This window comes from Drosophila obscura, unplaced genomic scaffold (assembly GCF_018151105.1).
Source record: "Drosophila obscura isolate BZ-5 IFL unplaced genomic scaffold, ASM1815110v1 contig_51, whole genome shotgun sequence".
NCBI classification, from domain to species: Eukaryota; Metazoa; Arthropoda; class Insecta; order Diptera; family Drosophilidae; genus Drosophila; species Drosophila obscura.
In genome coordinates this window covers 9,314-25,981 of record NW_024542841.1, presented here as the reverse complement: position 1 = coordinate 25,981, position 16,668 = coordinate 9,314, and the positions used below count along the sequence as shown (strand labels likewise).

At 40.9% G+C, this 16,668-nt stretch overlaps 1 protein-coding gene across 3 annotated transcripts in view; it reads left to right on the top strand.

The window, feature by feature from the left end:
- LOC111075281 (trypsin-1) overlaps positions 1-9,497 on the top strand; it is a 42,560-nt gene extending 33,063 nt beyond the window's left edge. For 2 of the 3 annotated variants that reach the window (XM_041595343.1, XM_022368450.2), the window contains exons 2-3: positions 7,583-7,969; positions 9,093-9,497. In XM_041595343.1, the coding sequence (XP_041451277.1) occupies positions 7,654-7,969; positions 9,093-9,448 (672 nt within the window). In that variant the 5' untranslated portion in view covers positions 7,583-7,653 and the 3' untranslated portion in view covers positions 9,449-9,497. Of the gene's footprint in view, positions 1-6,080; positions 6,466-7,582; positions 7,970-9,092 lie in introns of those variants that run through there. The other variant, XM_022368448.2, reaches the window with a different exon arrangement.
- Positions 9,498-16,668: the final 7,171 nt, after the last annotated feature.

Sequence of the window (16,668 nt, the reverse complement as noted above, 5' to 3'; positions counted from 1 at the left end):
CACAGTCTCACGGAGATGATTGTGCATAATTTCCACGCCAAGATGAAGCACCAAAATGTGGATGCTACGATTACGGAGATCCGGACGAGGTTCTGGATTACGAAGCTGAGACGTGTACTACAAAGGGTGATCTCAGCATGCAACGTGTGCAAGTTGCATGGGGCGCGGCCGACGCCGCCAATAATAGGACCCCTGCCGGAAGATCGCTTGGAGGCCCATGGTTGGCCGTTCAAGAATACAGGACTGGATTACTTCGGACCACTGTTCGTGAATGTGGCGCGTCACAAGGAGAAGCGATGGGTCGCCCTGTTCACTTGATTGACGACCAGGGCGATTCATCTGGAACTGGCGTATGACCTGTCGACGGATTCCTGTATAATTGCGATACGGAATTTCGTCTGTCATCGAGGGCCAGTACATAGACTACGCAGCGACAACGGCAAGAACTTCGTGGGAGCTGATAGGGAGGCCAGACGATTTGGAGACGTTTTCGAAATGGAGAAAGTCCAGGATGAGCTGTCGAGCAGAGGTATCGAATGGGTATTCAATTGCCCAATGAATCCATCTGAAGGAGGAGTCTGGGAACGCATGGTGCAGTGCGTCAAGAGGGTCCTGCGCCACACATTAAAAGAGGTGGCACCGAGGGATCATGTACTGGTGAGTTTCCTGATCGAGGCGGAGAACATCGTGAATTCGCGTCCGCTTACCCACTTGCCGGTGGAGGCGGACCAGGAAGCCCCGCTAACGCCAAATGATCTGCTCAGAGGAGTAGCTAACTTGCCGGACACGCCTGGCGAAGATGTGGAGCTGCCCAAGGAGTGCGCTACACGCAAGCAGTGGCGTATAGCGCGACTAATGAGGGAACGTTTCTGGAAGAGGTGGGTCTTGGAGTACCTGCCTACACTCGTGCGCCGAAAGAAAAGGTGCCAAAGGACGGAGCCGATTCGCCAGGGTGACGTGGTCTTCATCTGCGATCCAGCCTTGCCGCGAAGAGAGTGGCGTAAGGGCATCGTGGAGGAGGTCTACAAAGGAGTTGATGGAGTCATTAGACGCGCTAGTGTGCGCGTGAACGACTGCGGCCTATCCAGGATTATGATGCGTCCCGTCTTCAAACTGGCGGTTTTGGATTTGAGTGAAGCGGTTCTTCATGGGGTCGGGGATGTCGCGGGACGATAATTTGTATCGATAGGTATTTTTAGTACATCTAGTATATTGAAATGTATGGATTTTGAGCCCTGGAATGAACGGGCATATTTTCGGCCACGATGAATTGCCGCCATATTTTAAGCTGCACTTTTGTATTGTCGCGTGGTTACAGCAGAAGGAAATACTGCGGTAAGAATATTGTGGGACTTCTAAGAGGTTATGTGACCATCTTTTCTTATCTAGAATAAAACGGGCTTACGAGAAAACCTGCCGGGAGCTTTGTCAGGACCTGGTGAAAACACCGGCTTAACTAGTCGATGATCATGAAGCAGTGAGCTTTCATTTAACAAGGGGCTCAAAATGCCGTTCGACCTTGGTAAACTGTATGGATACGGCTGACCAGAGCAGCTTTCAAAAGAATAGGTTGTTGGCAAAAAGATCGGCAATTGCCTGATCATTGCTTATTGACATATTGAAAAATGATAGCGAGAATGGATGTGCGGACGTTCTACGCTTACTATTTACGAAGCTACAAAACTGTTTAGGATCCTGTGAAAATCTTATCCTGCATCGAGATAGGTAAATTGTATAGCATTGAGCATTAGGAACGGAGAAATTTGACCGAGCTATCACATTGCGAGAGGAAAAAGAAGGAGAACCAACTTTTCGAAATTTTGTATAAAGTCTTGATTTTATGTTTTTTATACTGGATAACTCTTTGGTAAACCAAGGAAGCTTCCCAGATCTAACCGGAAAAGAAAGAGGGACACAAGAATCAAAAAGTGTGTCAAGTACATTGTAAGAAATGTTTGTGCCTTTCATAACGTCAGTGCACAAGTATAAAGCGGACCAATCAAAATCCCTAATAAGGTTGTTAAGCTTAATAAACTCGGCTTTACGAAATCAACGGACAATACAGTAGGCCCAATATCGACCAACACTTCGAATTTAGGATGGTAGGAGTCTTTAGGTATAGTGAGCGAAAGGGCTCGGATTAGCAACGCTATGGTCGGATCCGAGACAAAGCACGGATCAAGCAATCGACCCAAGGAATTTTCCAGATGGTTGACTTAGAACAAGGACAGCAAACCGTCAATAAAGTCATGTCGTGGCATGGAAATTAGGGAATTCGACTTGTTTACCGAAGACCGAAGACGGCACTTGGCAAATTGAAATCGCCAAGAACTATCATATGATCATTATCTGATAGCGAGAAAGAAACAGTGTTCAGAGCGTACATAACCGAAGAAAGTGGAAGCAAGTAATAAAAATGGAAAAGCCTGGAAGAATCAGTTTTACGCACAGGAATTTTAGATCCTGTTGAACCTGTACTATGAAATGTAGCGACGTGAAGTTTGAGTCCATTGAGGACCTCCACGTCGAGACGAACGGTCATTTATACAGATTGTGACTGACCTGCCAAAACTTCTGGTCTTCTGTCCGGCGTTAACCGTGTCTTGGTTAATACAAAAACGTGGGACGAAAATGTGAGACTCTCCAGAAAGAGTGTGCTGAGCATACTACACAAGCCTCTAATTGGTAGGTAACTAAAAGAGAGAAAGTTGGTTTTTTGGGTGGGTGGAAGTAGAGCGGGAAGATGAGGGTGGAGATGGAGTAGAAGAGACCACCGTACCCAACAATAATAATTAGTTAGGGACTCAAAATAATTAAGTGTAATTAATTAAATAAATGTATTAGGTTAAGATTTGCATACTTGTCGTCAGTCTCTAATAGAGACAATTAAAAAAATTCAAAAAAAGAGGCAAACTGGGGAGGGACAGAACATTGGTATCAGGTGTGCAATCTTAACCCTACCTCGGCTGTAGGACCGAGGTGGCCAAGGGGGGGGGATTTCACAGGGAAGAGGTAATCCTCGTCCTAACTGAGAAGTCGCTATAACTTTTCGTCAGAGCAGACGGTGTAGTGGACTACGGTTACAAAAAGGCCACCATAGCTCCTTAAAAGTCCCACTCCAAGGGAAACAAAGCAGAGGTCGAATCAGAACTGAAGCTACAGAAGGTCCCGAAGCCAGATAGCAATCTCGCGGTGTCAGACGTACCGTCGGTGGTATCCTCCCTGAGTCCCCACCTAATGAAAAGATTTCATTGGAGGCCAGGAGCCGTCTTGTGAAGATATTTACTGACACCTGCAGTTAGGCGCTCAGAAAAACCTCGGGGATGCTATTCAACAGAACTAAAGCTATAAATGTCAACCTATAAAAAAAACTACGACCAGTAATGAGTCACTAAACCTTCTTCTCAACACTCACTTCTCAGGTAATCTATGTAATCAGATCAAACTACAAAGTGCCTCCTTCTATTGCCTGTATTACTAGCCCAGGTGACGCATTGAGCACCATGCTGCACCTTCCCGTAGACTTCATGGGAAAAATGGTGGCAACACTTTTCGCTCTCCAACTGATAGAAACCCAACTATCCACGTATGGCCCCTTAGGCATCTTGATTTCTGTCGGTTCGCCATTTCTCCTGCCACTGCCAGGCCCTTGTAAACAGTACACTTCGGTTGCTCAGGGCCCTATTCCACACTGATATTTTGGAACTATCCGAAAAAAAAACCAAAGGAACGTGTGAGTCGCTTCTTTGGACTACTTTTATACCCGTACTCATTCAGTATATTAACATGTGAGCTTATGATTTGTGTACAATTTTAAAATATTTTAAATTTTTTGCTACTTATGTATCTACATCTACAATATCGATTGGGGGAATGGGGGAAGCTACTGACAATTTATTTCTTTATTCTGGCTATAATAATGACAATCTATAATAATAATAATATAATTTAATCCAAGACACCGGACGGTGGACCACCACGGTCTAGACAGAGAGAAGGGTCTTAATCGCATGCGGCATCACAGTGGACTTACATATAACCAGCCTTAACCCAACCTAACCTAAATATTACCTTACAGATCCTTTTATCGGTAAGACTGACATCGGATTCTTCTGCCTTCTTAGGCTGGACGGCTTCCTTCTTTCCAAAATGACTAGGCGGGGAAACAACTGTGAATTTTGGTTGGAGCCTCTAACCAATTACATATTTCATGTAACTGAGCCCTTTCTAATTATCAAATGAGAAACACATGTATCCAAAGCAGGGGTCGGCTCGCAGACACTCTCATGTTTTAGTGCGTTTGTGTGCGAAGACAACAGAAACGAAGGCAAATACTGCACTTATTTCTCTGCTGCTGCGGCAGCTGAGCAATTGTGCATAGGGAACACGAAGTTGGTTCTCTGCCGCTGCGGCAGCCGAGCCGATCTACACGGAGCTTGTACGCTGTACGTGTGCCGACTGCGCTTCCCGAGATTTGTTGCTATTCATAGTGCATATGACACTGCCGACCTCTGATTCAAAGTCAACATTCGCTTCCATCCATTACGACACGAGTTTCTCTGGGGATGACTTCTGCTCCAAGAATCTGGTACCGTTTTGTCGATCGTTGCATTAACTGTCCATTATGTCCAGTTTTTTTGCGGACAAACCAACCTCTGGACACTAATTGTTACGTTTCTACTGAGTATTTAGTATAGGAGACTTTAGTTTAGATACAAATTTGTGTTTTTCTAAATGAACTCTGAGCCAATTCCAATGGTGTTATGGCATTAGAGTGCTAACTTGACTGCATAGACAGAGACAGCTTGAGAGACAAAATGCAAAACTAGTCTGTACATATCTATGACGTCTATATTTCTCTCGCTCTTACTGCATGCTTGTCCCACAAGTCTATCTCTGTTTTTATAGCTGGCAAAACCGTATGTCAGGAAACTTACGTCAATACGCCGTGACAACCTTATTCATCGACATAATTGGTCTCCCATTCGTTATAATCAGGCAGGCTCCGGTTTTCACATTCACTTTGCGTTTTACTTTTCAGCAAAAAGTCATAATTTTCATTTCAAGGCGCTCTGGAATCCACAAACGTCATTTTGTTTACTCCCTGTACTGTTAAGCGCAAATTTTAGATCTGTTACACCCACGCATTAGTGACAGCTCATACAACAAGGTCTCTGTTATGTTTAATAGAGATTTATCGATAGCCAAATCGGGCTGCCACAGTTTTTAGGAGCAATTCACTATTTGTTGTTGCCCTGACCAATTTTTTCAGATACAAATTTGAGGTTGGTTTAAAAATAAATTATTTCTAAGAAGGTCACAAGCTAAATTACCAAAGAAATAGTGTAAAATCCATGTCAATGGATTTTGCAATTAAGATTAGTTTAGTTGTATAAAAAGCCGTTAACATTTCATTTCGGCGAGGAATTTTTCGACGTTTTGAAAACGGAAAAGTCTTGCGGTTTACGAATGCGGGAGCGCCAGGCTCATCGTTTTGAAAAGTAAATAACCTTTTTTTTTGTGAATATTTATTTTTTCTTTTTCATCCAGTGGGCAATAATGAAAGGGCAGTAATCCGTACGAGAGATGAACATAGTAAGAATATAGAGGCGTAGCGGGAGGCGATAAACTGAACATGAACGGGAATTCGGCAACTGTGGGAATGGAAGACGGGATGGAATCTTAAGTATGACAGGAACCGAAGATTGCGTGTACAAAAGTTGTCTCACTAGAAAATACTGTAGCCAACTATGAAAGTTCTTTTTCTTTTCTAGGATTATTATGACCAAGTATTTGACCTTTTACTATCTATACCAATTTTTAAATTGATTTTAAGTAACATTCGCAAAAAATGTTAATATATGTAGTTCTCTAATAAATCTCAAGTTTTGTATTGAAGCTAAACAATTTGTACGCTACATACAAATAGCATTTACACATATGCATATGTAGGTGAACAAAATTAGTATATATTTTATTTTACATGAACTAGTTACACACATATTTATAAGCTATATATTGTTATTACACAATCATATATGTATACACGAAAAAAATTAATGTATACACATGTCCATCTAGACATACATATAATAACGTATACATATGTACATATATAGTGGTACATATATATGTAAATATTGATTTTTTATGTATAAATGTAGATCACTATAAAACCATATAAACCCCTTTATAAAAATGACAACTGATTCGTGAACATGAATTTAAAGTATATTTTATTATTTTGGATGTTGACTATGTTAAGTTATGCCAACATCATTTGTTCGGAAAAGTATAATGCTTTCAATGAATCTTCAACTAAAAGCATAATTCATAAAAGAACCAGTAAATTTCTATTTGATACTATTTTTCGAATAAGTTCTGGGGTATCAAACGCTTTTGGACTTGACACAGAAGATGATGTTGAGTATACTGAAAATTCAAGCCTTAAAAATTGCGACTGTGGTAAGTAGTCTTCAGTAACTGTATGAAAAATATCATAATGGGAACAAAACAACTACTTGTATTTTTAAGAATAGAGGAGGTTATAGCAGGTAATAATAAAATAAAACATCGTATAAAAATACCAAAAATGGGATTTCTGCTGATTTTAATAGATTTTCACATCAGAGTTCATGAAATTATATATTAATTGGTTAAATTATGTACATAGTTCCGTGACAAAAATTTAGAAGATATTGTTTCGATCATTTTGTAAATGTTTGTCTTGGAATACCTTTCTATTGAAAAGGTTGCGTTTTTTAATCCATTGAGAAAAGTTTAAAAAGTTTAAAGAAAAGGTTGTGTCGGATTTCCAAAGAGCCTGACAGCCGCCTTTATCTCACTTAACCTGGCGGTCGTTGGAAAGAGAGAGCAATTTTCGGCCAACTGACTTTGGCCTGTTAAAAGGCCATTGTGCTACCTCTTGAACTTGAAGCCCCGTGCAACTTGTTCCAGGCCGTCCCGTGCAGTGGCTTGGATGTGCTTCGGCCAAAACACTGGTCTGGTTTCGGACAGGTCGGAAATTTGTCTCTAAAGCTCTGAAGGTAGCCAAGACTGCATTAATCGTGCCGTTCTAAATGTGATAGTTTACTCCGATCGCCTGTTCGAGTTGATCTTGAATATTTCATTCCTGAGAAGCCTATACGTGAAAAAAAAAATATCTTAAGTAGATGAGTGACGTTCCTTCGGTGATTCAATTAGTGGTTTAAACTAAGAGTATTGCTTCCAGAATGCATGAGCAGATCGTTAACCCACTTCTCGTCTATCTCATACATGATTTCATTTTATTTTTAAACGCACGGTACTTATTTATGCTTAAAACCCGAGCACACGTAATGCAGTGCGTTGTCGCAATGGTAACAAGGAATTCTCAGCTGATTTGAAGTAATTTACTTTTAATAAGTCAATGTTTTTTTCCAGATTTAAATGTAAAATAAAAGTATAAGTATTAAAACTTGTAAAAACCACATGATCTTCATTAGAATTCCATTTAAACGTCATTAAGTATTAAATATTGTTAAGTCTCCCGAGATTAAAATTTCAAAATATTTTTTTTTAACTAAACATGTTACCGTTTTAGATTGTGGCTTTTCAAATGAAGAAATAAGAATTGTTGGCGGAAAACCAACAGGTGTAAACCAATATCCATGGATGGCACGAATTATTTACGATGGAAAATTTCATTGCGGTGGATCGTTATTAACTAAGGATTACGTTTTATCAGCAGCTCACTGCGTTAAAAAATTGAAAAGATCAAAAATCAGAATAATATTTGGAGATCACGATCAAGAAATTACTTCTGAGTCTCAGGCCATTCAACGTGCTGTAACATCTGTAATAAAACATAAGAGCTTTGATCCCGATACGTACAATAATGATATTGCACTATTAAGATTAAGGAAACCAATTTCATTTTCAAAAATAATAAAGCCAGTTTGTCTTCCTCGATACAATTACGATCCTGCAGGTATTTATTACTCATTTACTCAATTACGATATTAAACATTTGATCGTATTTAACCGTATAATATAATCAGAGCATTGAAGGAACTATAAGAATTGACACTCATAAAGAGTTTATATTGGCGAGCTGCAACGATTTTCTTGTATTTAAAAAATTAGGGATGACACGAATATTTTAAATATACTTGATTCGATACACTGTCCACTCCACTTCAGCCACGAATTATTTTGGGTACATCATTCTCTTCCCGTACCCATTTAATTAGAGACAAGTTAAAGTCGCCGACTCTAACATTGTGTTGCTCTCTTCTCCATATCGCCATCTTCTGAAAAATGGCAAGTTAAATCTCTTCAGCGGGACCAAAAGTCTGCTGAAGAAAGTTGACCCGCTGCCAGCAATAGAGATAAATAAAATGATTGATTCGAACCTGCTGATTTTGGCAGTACCCAAAAAACGGGCAGGGGTTAAAATCTATCTAAGTCGTCAGGTTGCTTTAAAAATTGAAGCAACGGTCGTGCGTGAATGATACCGGCGATTAATCGGTTGAGTGCCGTTAGGAATGCTGCTGCACAATCTTGGTGCAAAAAAAAATCAACAGGTCAATATAGAATTTGATAGATGGTCTGGTGCGCACTTCACTTGTAAAAGAACACAACAACAAAATATGCGTCCTTCAAATTGACCAATATTCAAATCAAATAAGTACGAGAACCGATCGCATGATAATTGTCGTCACAGAAATAACCAACCGATGTGATGGAGATAGCCACCCACCCTATATCGTTGCTACTAGACTTGAATTTAAATCCATTTGCTCAGTTTTTTTTCTTTAATAAATGGGTCATTCTCAATATTCTCAACGAAATGATTACCTGGAATATCAGAAGACTTGCATATGCGTATTTATGCAAAACAATTTTTAAATAATAAATTTTGTGATTTTTTGTATAGAGGTTTGTGGATAAATAAATCCTTAGTAAATATAATTAAGGCAAGTTAATGAGGCTCCCTTTTATTTTTGTATAGCTAAGCCAAAAATAACAGCTTACTCACTATCTCATATCATTATTTTCCCGCAGAAGCTAGCATTTCTCGTATTAATATTGGATTTATTCTTTACTTTTAGGTCGTATTGGTACTGTTGTTGGTTGGGGACGAACTTCCGAAGGAGGAGAATTGCCTTCCATTGTTAATCAAGTAAAAGTTCCGATAATGTCTGTTACAGAATGCAGAAATCAAAAATATAAAAGTACCCGAATTACCTCAACAATGTTGTGCGCCGGAAGACCAAGCATGGACTCCTGTCAAGGCGATAGTGGAGGACCACTGCTGTTGTCTAATGGAGTTAAGTTTTTTATTGTCGGAATAGTTTCCTGGGGTGTCGGATGTGGTCGCGACGGATATCCCGGTGTTTATACACGAGTCAGCAAATTTATTCCATGGATTAAATCTAACTTAGAAAATACGTGCTTGTGTTCTTAGATGTGTATAACAGTGTTGTATTAAAATAAAAATATTTTGTAATTCTTGATTATGTCATAGATAGTCCATAGGTTAGATCAAGTCCTGGCTGGTCCGGACTGCTTATTAGAGGATTCATACCGCGTGGATACGGTGCGTGAAATGGGTCACATGATTCGCTTATTTGCAGTTGACCTACGTAAGTAATAGAACGCTCCTATTACTCCCACATAACGCATCACATTTTCTATAATGCACCGTGCGCTAAATATTCCTATCTTTGATTGATTTCTTATTTCTTATGGCTATAATAATGATCCGATATCATCCACATTCCGCATTATGGCAGATATTCTTCATGATTCTGCCTTTTTCGGTTTAAGGCCTGCCTTCAGGACCGCGGAAAATTGCGGCAAGGAATTTGCTAGTTATTCCGTGAGGGTGTGGAACATAGCTAAAGCAGGGTTGATGAAACAGCTGTGTTTTGTAAACAGAGGCAACTGTAAAATTCTGCTAAAATTAAAAAAGTAAAAAAATGCGCTCTGGTGATGAAGTGATTCTGTTGGTGGCGGCATATATTGTTGCAAAACAAAAAAGAATAATTTTCATCTCTCTTTTTGGTTTTGCGCACAGTTTTTGCCTACATCTTGCACCATTCACTTCAGGAAGAATTGTAAAGTATATATTCCTGAGCTGGGTATCAGCTGTTCTCTCAGTCCACACACGTTCCCGATAGGCAACTATCGATATAAATCTGTGGATTCCGCTCGTGTTGCTGGATACACACACCAGGAATACGTAAACGAAACATTCCTGTCCAGCAGTGCTGGATACTATGCTTTACTTAGAAATGAGTGTCTTATGTCTTATACAGCGCTTTACGGAAGCGCCGGAATTGGTATCGGAGCCGATGACCGCCACATGCTCTCTCTCTCACTGTCTTTTGGCACCTAGTTCTCTCTAGCTGTTCGCAAAAGTGATAATTTGATTTGTTGGTTAATGCGGGGAGGGGGTCTCTCTACGATCTCTCTAAATTTTGCAAGACAGTTCTTGCAGTTCGCTTATCCTCTTTCCATAAAGTTACCTATTTGATTAGAGTTTTAAAATATTTTTTGTTTCCATTTATTCGTTACTTCTGTCTCTCTCTCTCTCTCCTCTTCTAACACCAAAAAACTAAATATTAGTTTGATCTTCGACGCCATGCAGACCAGACGTGACTTAGCCGGAGGGCCGACACTTCTGCTACATAAGAGGTAGCAGCATTTTCGGGTAATCGTTTTGCTGCGAAATTAAACTTATCTTTCACAGATACTAAAATAACTTGATAGGTCAAAATCGGTGGACTTGATCCTCTCAAACGGCGCATTTCAAGTTCCAAAGTAGTGATCGCAGACTTATTTTCTATTTTCATCATCAAATCATTTTAGCCTTGCTATTACCACTGTTTCACACGAGTGGTGACTGTTCTTCAACTTATTGCATGAGCCTTTAGCAACTCATTCTCTCATACCATTCTAACTCCAACTGCAATAGTCCATACAGTATATAGATGTGCCAGTTTATACAACGAAAGTGGTGCAGCTGAGTTTTAAGCGTACGTTCCCAGGTATTCGGCTGTGGGGCCGATTGCGTTCGGCTCTGGGAATGACCGCGTTCGGCTCATGACGTGACACGAGCCGACGGACAGTAAGCATATATGTGTGTACGTGTAACACACCAAAATATATAATTGTATGCATAGAATAATATTTGTGTGTGTGCCATTTATTCTCCCATACTGTTTGTGTGGGTTCTACAATTTTTGGCCGCTTGAATTGCTTTTTCGTTTTGTTTCGAGGGCTGATGTAGCGACCTGAGTTGATCTGCCGCAACATAAATGAGGAATGGGCAGATTATCTTCAGTGCTTTTGCCAGGCATTGCAAAAATCATCAATAAAAAAAACGACATAAACCAAAGAAATTTTTAGCAAGAATGAGACCAAGGAAGACTAGAAAAGAGCCTGCGATCGGTCGTTTTCGAATTTTCTGACCCGTTAGTTTATCTAAGGTATTCTTTTAAGCAGTGTTTGCATTTTGCGTCATTTCTTTTACGTTTTGATTGGAATTTCGTAGTTTTTTTTGTCATACCTATAGCTTATACATACATATGTATATACATATATATATTATATATATATATATATTATATATATTTAATTAGTTTTCACCAAATTTAAACTCTGTATCTTTCTCAGAAGATCGTAGAGAGGTTTGGCAACGGTTGAGAAATCTTTTATAAATCTCCTGAAATAGGAGCATAAGCCAAGAAAACTTTGTACAACCTGTACCTTATCTGGGATTGGAAAGTTTTTGATTGCTTCTAATCCTTTTTCATCTGCCCCAGATATTTGATATTAGATTGTAAAAACTCACATTACTAAGTGTTCCTGTGTATCTTTGCTGGCTACCATGATGTCGTCCATATATACAATAACTTTTTCATCCCTAATTAAATCATCGAATATTTTATTAACAAACCTTTGAAACACTGCTGATGCTGTTTTCAGGCCCTGTGGCATTCTAAGGAATTCAAATTGTCCTAAAGGTGTCACGAACGATGTATACCTAATCGATTCCTCATTAACGAATACAGAAAATAACCATTTTTGAGATCGAGTTTCGTAAAGACCTTTTTGTTGGATAATTTGTCCAGCAGATCATCGATATGGGATAGTTGTCCTTAATCAAAGTCTTGTTGAGTTTTCTAAAATCTATACATAACCTTAAATCCCCCGTTTTCTTTTTAACTAGTACGATAGGTGAAGCGTATTCAGAATCGCTGGGTCGTATTATTCCTTTTCTTAAATATTCATCTAGTAATTGCTGCAATTTATCTTTCTCGGTGTATGACAGTCGCCTTGGAGCACAACTAAAAGGTTTTGATTTCTCTAAGTTAAGTTTTATCTCGCATTTGACAAATGGTTCTTTTGGTTTAACCGTCTTTACGTAATAGTCATCGATTGTTTGCCTTAGTTGATACTTAAGCCTATGACTTATATTCTCCCCGCAGATGTAATCGACTTTTTCATCTTCCATATAATTAATATTAAAGATGTCTGGAACGATAATTGCATTGTATGTGTCATCAGCTTTGCTGCTAAGGATTTCATTCATAACCATCGCATCGTTATTTATCGAACTAACTGTTTTCTTTTTAAAAATTTTTGGTCTGGTAGAATCGCTTAAATCTTCATCAATTACTTCATTAGTTACTCCTACAACTTTACTCATGGTTTCATTAACAATTTTGTTTACCTCTTTACTAATATTATCACTAACAATTTCACTAGCTTCCTCACTAACAGTGTTAATAACAATTTCATTAACTTCCTCACTAACGGTATCACTAACAATTTCATTAACTTCTTCACTAACGGTATCACTAACAATTTCATTATTATTGTCTATTTTAATTACCTCATCTCTAACTATTTTATCGAAATTTTCTCTATTGTTTGCATTACTCATTATAGCCTTTTCACACTGGGGACCACCACCACCACCACCATCTGGGTGGCCGGCGTCCGAAAATCCCAGTTATTCCACCACCACTGGGATGTTCCTAATCTCACGTTTCAGGCGGTATTTTTCGATAATGTCAAATGCAACCAATCACAACAAAAACGGAACACTACGAAAAGTAAACAATGACAGACAGGAAAATATAAAATAAAACAAATAACCCCACAGACCACAAAGCACGCAAAAATAAAAAATACAAATATATAAGCTGAGGGGTTTATTCGAGGCACCACTACATAAGTGTGATGATTATTTACATATAGTATATACTATTTATGGAGATTTATTGCATTATTACCAATGCACCAGGCACTGGGAAACCCAATCTTCAAATGCTTGGACACACCGTCATTTCCTGAAGTGAGATAGTTTTTGGACAGTATTCCCTGAGCGTTGATGAATGCCTCAACCAGCAGGAATTGGACGCGTTGGCTGACACCCCACCTTCGAGAAGACCCAAAGTATATGATATGGCGACGCTCTCCAGAGGAATTGCAGCCGGCAGTTTGTGTCCTCTTCGTAGCACCCAAGCGAGTAACCAACGAAGAGGACTCCCATCCTAAAACTTTCCTTAAAAAACGCCCGTTGTTTCGGGTACCCTCCCCAAATGTACCGAGCCGCTCTAACATAACAATAATTTGTACTTTAAACATTGGTTGCATTATTGAAGCACTCACAAATGACCACAACCTTCCGGGCTCAGTGTTTCAAACAGATATCCATTCTATTATCTCCCCCGTCAAAGTTATCCCATCACATCGTCCATGTCCAACAACATGATTAGCTTGTGCGATATGTTTTGCTGCTGAACACACCACGACCATTGAAAGTTATTTATATCATTTTATTGTAAACAAATTTTCACCTCACGCAATTGTGAGCAACAGCTGTTTCCATGGATGGTGGATGGTGGATGGGTCAAGGAACGGTGTTCACATCTTCTTCCCACCGTCCCCCAGGATGGACCAGTGTGCAGAGAGTATTATACTAGTATGTTTTCCAACCGTTTTAATTTGTATTTTATCATTTTCGATCGGCGTTGTTGAATTTGTACTTAAATGATCACTGGCTTTCGAATTCACAGCGTCTAATGTAACCATGTTTAAAGTACTAAAGTCCAAGTTTAACTCGCATGCATTCATAAAATTTCTGCCAAGGACCACACCATGTCTCATAGACTCGTTCGACACAACGTTCAAATAAAAATAACATTCCGCGGATCTCGATGTAAAACTCGCTTACAAGCGCCCTGACTCCTGCCACTTGGCCTATCTCCTCCTTCAGCTGGGCAGTATTCTCCTTCTGCGCGCCGTTTAGCTCAAGCAGGAGGTATCCCTTTGCTGTGCGACGGACTCTGTCAACATTTTTACCAACATCCTTAAGCATCCCGTCGTCTCTCCTCGTCACCATCCTCAGGATGTCGGAGTAGGAGAGGTGACCTTTTGTGGCAATTATGATTGCGTCATGCCTTTTTCGCCTGGGTGGGTGGGTCGTTGTCGCAATGGGTCTCCTTTCTGGACCTTCCAACGCGTTTAATGGTCGGCGTCTGGGCCTTTGGTTCGCGGTGGACTAAGCCTCTCCATGCGGGGCTTCCGTGGTTTGTGACGATGACTCCGTCAGCCTGCATGGGATCGGGGATGTCTGCTGGTCCATCGTCTCCGGTTTGTGGTCCTCTAGTTTCTCCTCCTGAATTCTCACGCAGATGTCCGAGTGTAACTCCTTCAACTCCTTCTTTTAGCTGGTTGCCGTGACGGTTACCCGGCCTCTTCTCGAGCGTTAAGGATACCAATCCGTCTCTTTTTCTAAGCTGGCAGGGCTACTTAGCTCTCTGCCTCTTTTCGGCGTATCGCCGTCCATCATCGGGGCACTCGCGGGTGCAACTCCAGAGGAAGACCTTGCATTGTACCTTCAGAGAAGGAGCGGCCTCTGGGATCCCTGCGGCGATCCCCGGTGGGAATTATACCGCTCCGATTCGGTAACCAGATAGATAGCCGGTCTTTCTGCTTTGCAGGTGCTTGTGGACAAAAATTTGAATTAATTTGAATCTTTTTATCGATCGGTAGTCGGTCGCTGTCAAAAGCTAGCTGCTCTGCGACCTGGAAACCCTTTGCAACACTTCCGTCCATCAGCTGGTTTGTGGCCTGCACTGTCCAGCCCTGGTACACCAGTCGATCAGCTGTGCTGCCGCGAGTGGAAAAACAAGAAAGAACTTGCCGAAGGAAAATAGAAAAAATAAAAACGGCGGGAGCTGCAAGGCGCTGAGTGGAAAAGCCTGAGCGCAGTCAGGGTGGTCCCCTGCCTTCCCTTGCCCTTTGGATGTTTGAGGAGCAGTCTGGATCTGGGGCCGTTTCCTGTGTGTGACCTTGCTATCCCGGGTGATCTTGCAGTGTTTAGGTACTCCTGCGCTAATTTGTGTTGTTTTTCGAAGGTATCTTCCGTGATTCGGAACCGGCTTTGCAGAGCAGCTTTGTGGCACGTCCGCTCTCGAAAGTATCGCGGTTTACTCCTGTTACCGCCTATGAGGATGTGCCTGTGCACGAGAGCAGCGTGAACGTGGCGCGACCTCGATTAACCCCAGCAGGGTTTGCACATAAACCAACCACTGGAATACGAGCATGCGTGCGCGACAATCCTGTCCGTTGAATAAACGACTCGGCGACCATCGTTATCGTCGAACCAGTATCCATCAATATCCTGCAGGTTGTCTCGTTGGCCCAGGAGTCGACTATAGTGGCTAAAATTGTTGGCAATACGGCTTGACTAGAGGCCAATACTTCAGGATCAACCTCAGCAGAATGCATGGGTGAGCGCAAGTTTGGGTCAGCAGATGTATTGACAGCAACACTCGGGGTGGTGCGGATCTCTTCTGGATGGACAAGAGCGTGGTGCCTCGCCTTGCACAGACGGAACGTATTTGTGGAATTGCAATTCTTTTAATTGATTAGATCGACTTTGGCAGTTGAAGCACAAGTTACCCTCCATTGCAAACGTGCGACGATCCACAACGTTCATAGCTTTAAAGTGAGTGCACACATAAAGACTGTGTGGCCCGTGACAATATACACAACCCCGAACAGACGTAGTTGGCACATCCACATGATGAGAAACTGCACAACGTTTGGGAGAATCATGAATTACTGTTGGATCTTGACAGGACTCAAGCGCATCAAACCGGGAGAAAAGAAAAGCGAACAGGTCATTTATGGTCACATTTTCTTTGCACGATTCACTAAAAGTAGCCCAAGCTTCCTTGCATTCAAGGTCTAGTTTTGAGAGCAAGATATGGATAAGCCATACATCGCTGCTGTCGCATTTCAGCGCGTGTAGACCACGTATACTCCCGCGGTGTCGACTATTTTATGCAACCTTTGAACCTTTAGCAGTTGGCAGCGAAAGAAAGTTTTGAATGAACGAGCAATGAGTGATTTTTTATTATAACGATTTTGGAGCCTCTCCCATGCGTCCTGGTAATTATCGTCAGTAATGGGAATATGTTCACCACCGCTTCACCATCTAGATAGGACTTTAAATAATGGAACTTTTGACATTTGGACAGACTACTCTTCTTGTCAACTGAGCCTTAGAACAGATCACTAAACTGACACCCATCATCGTATCTTCCAGAAAATGTAGGAAGGCGTATTTTCTCAAACTGCAGCTCAGCGGGTCGCGCTGAATCC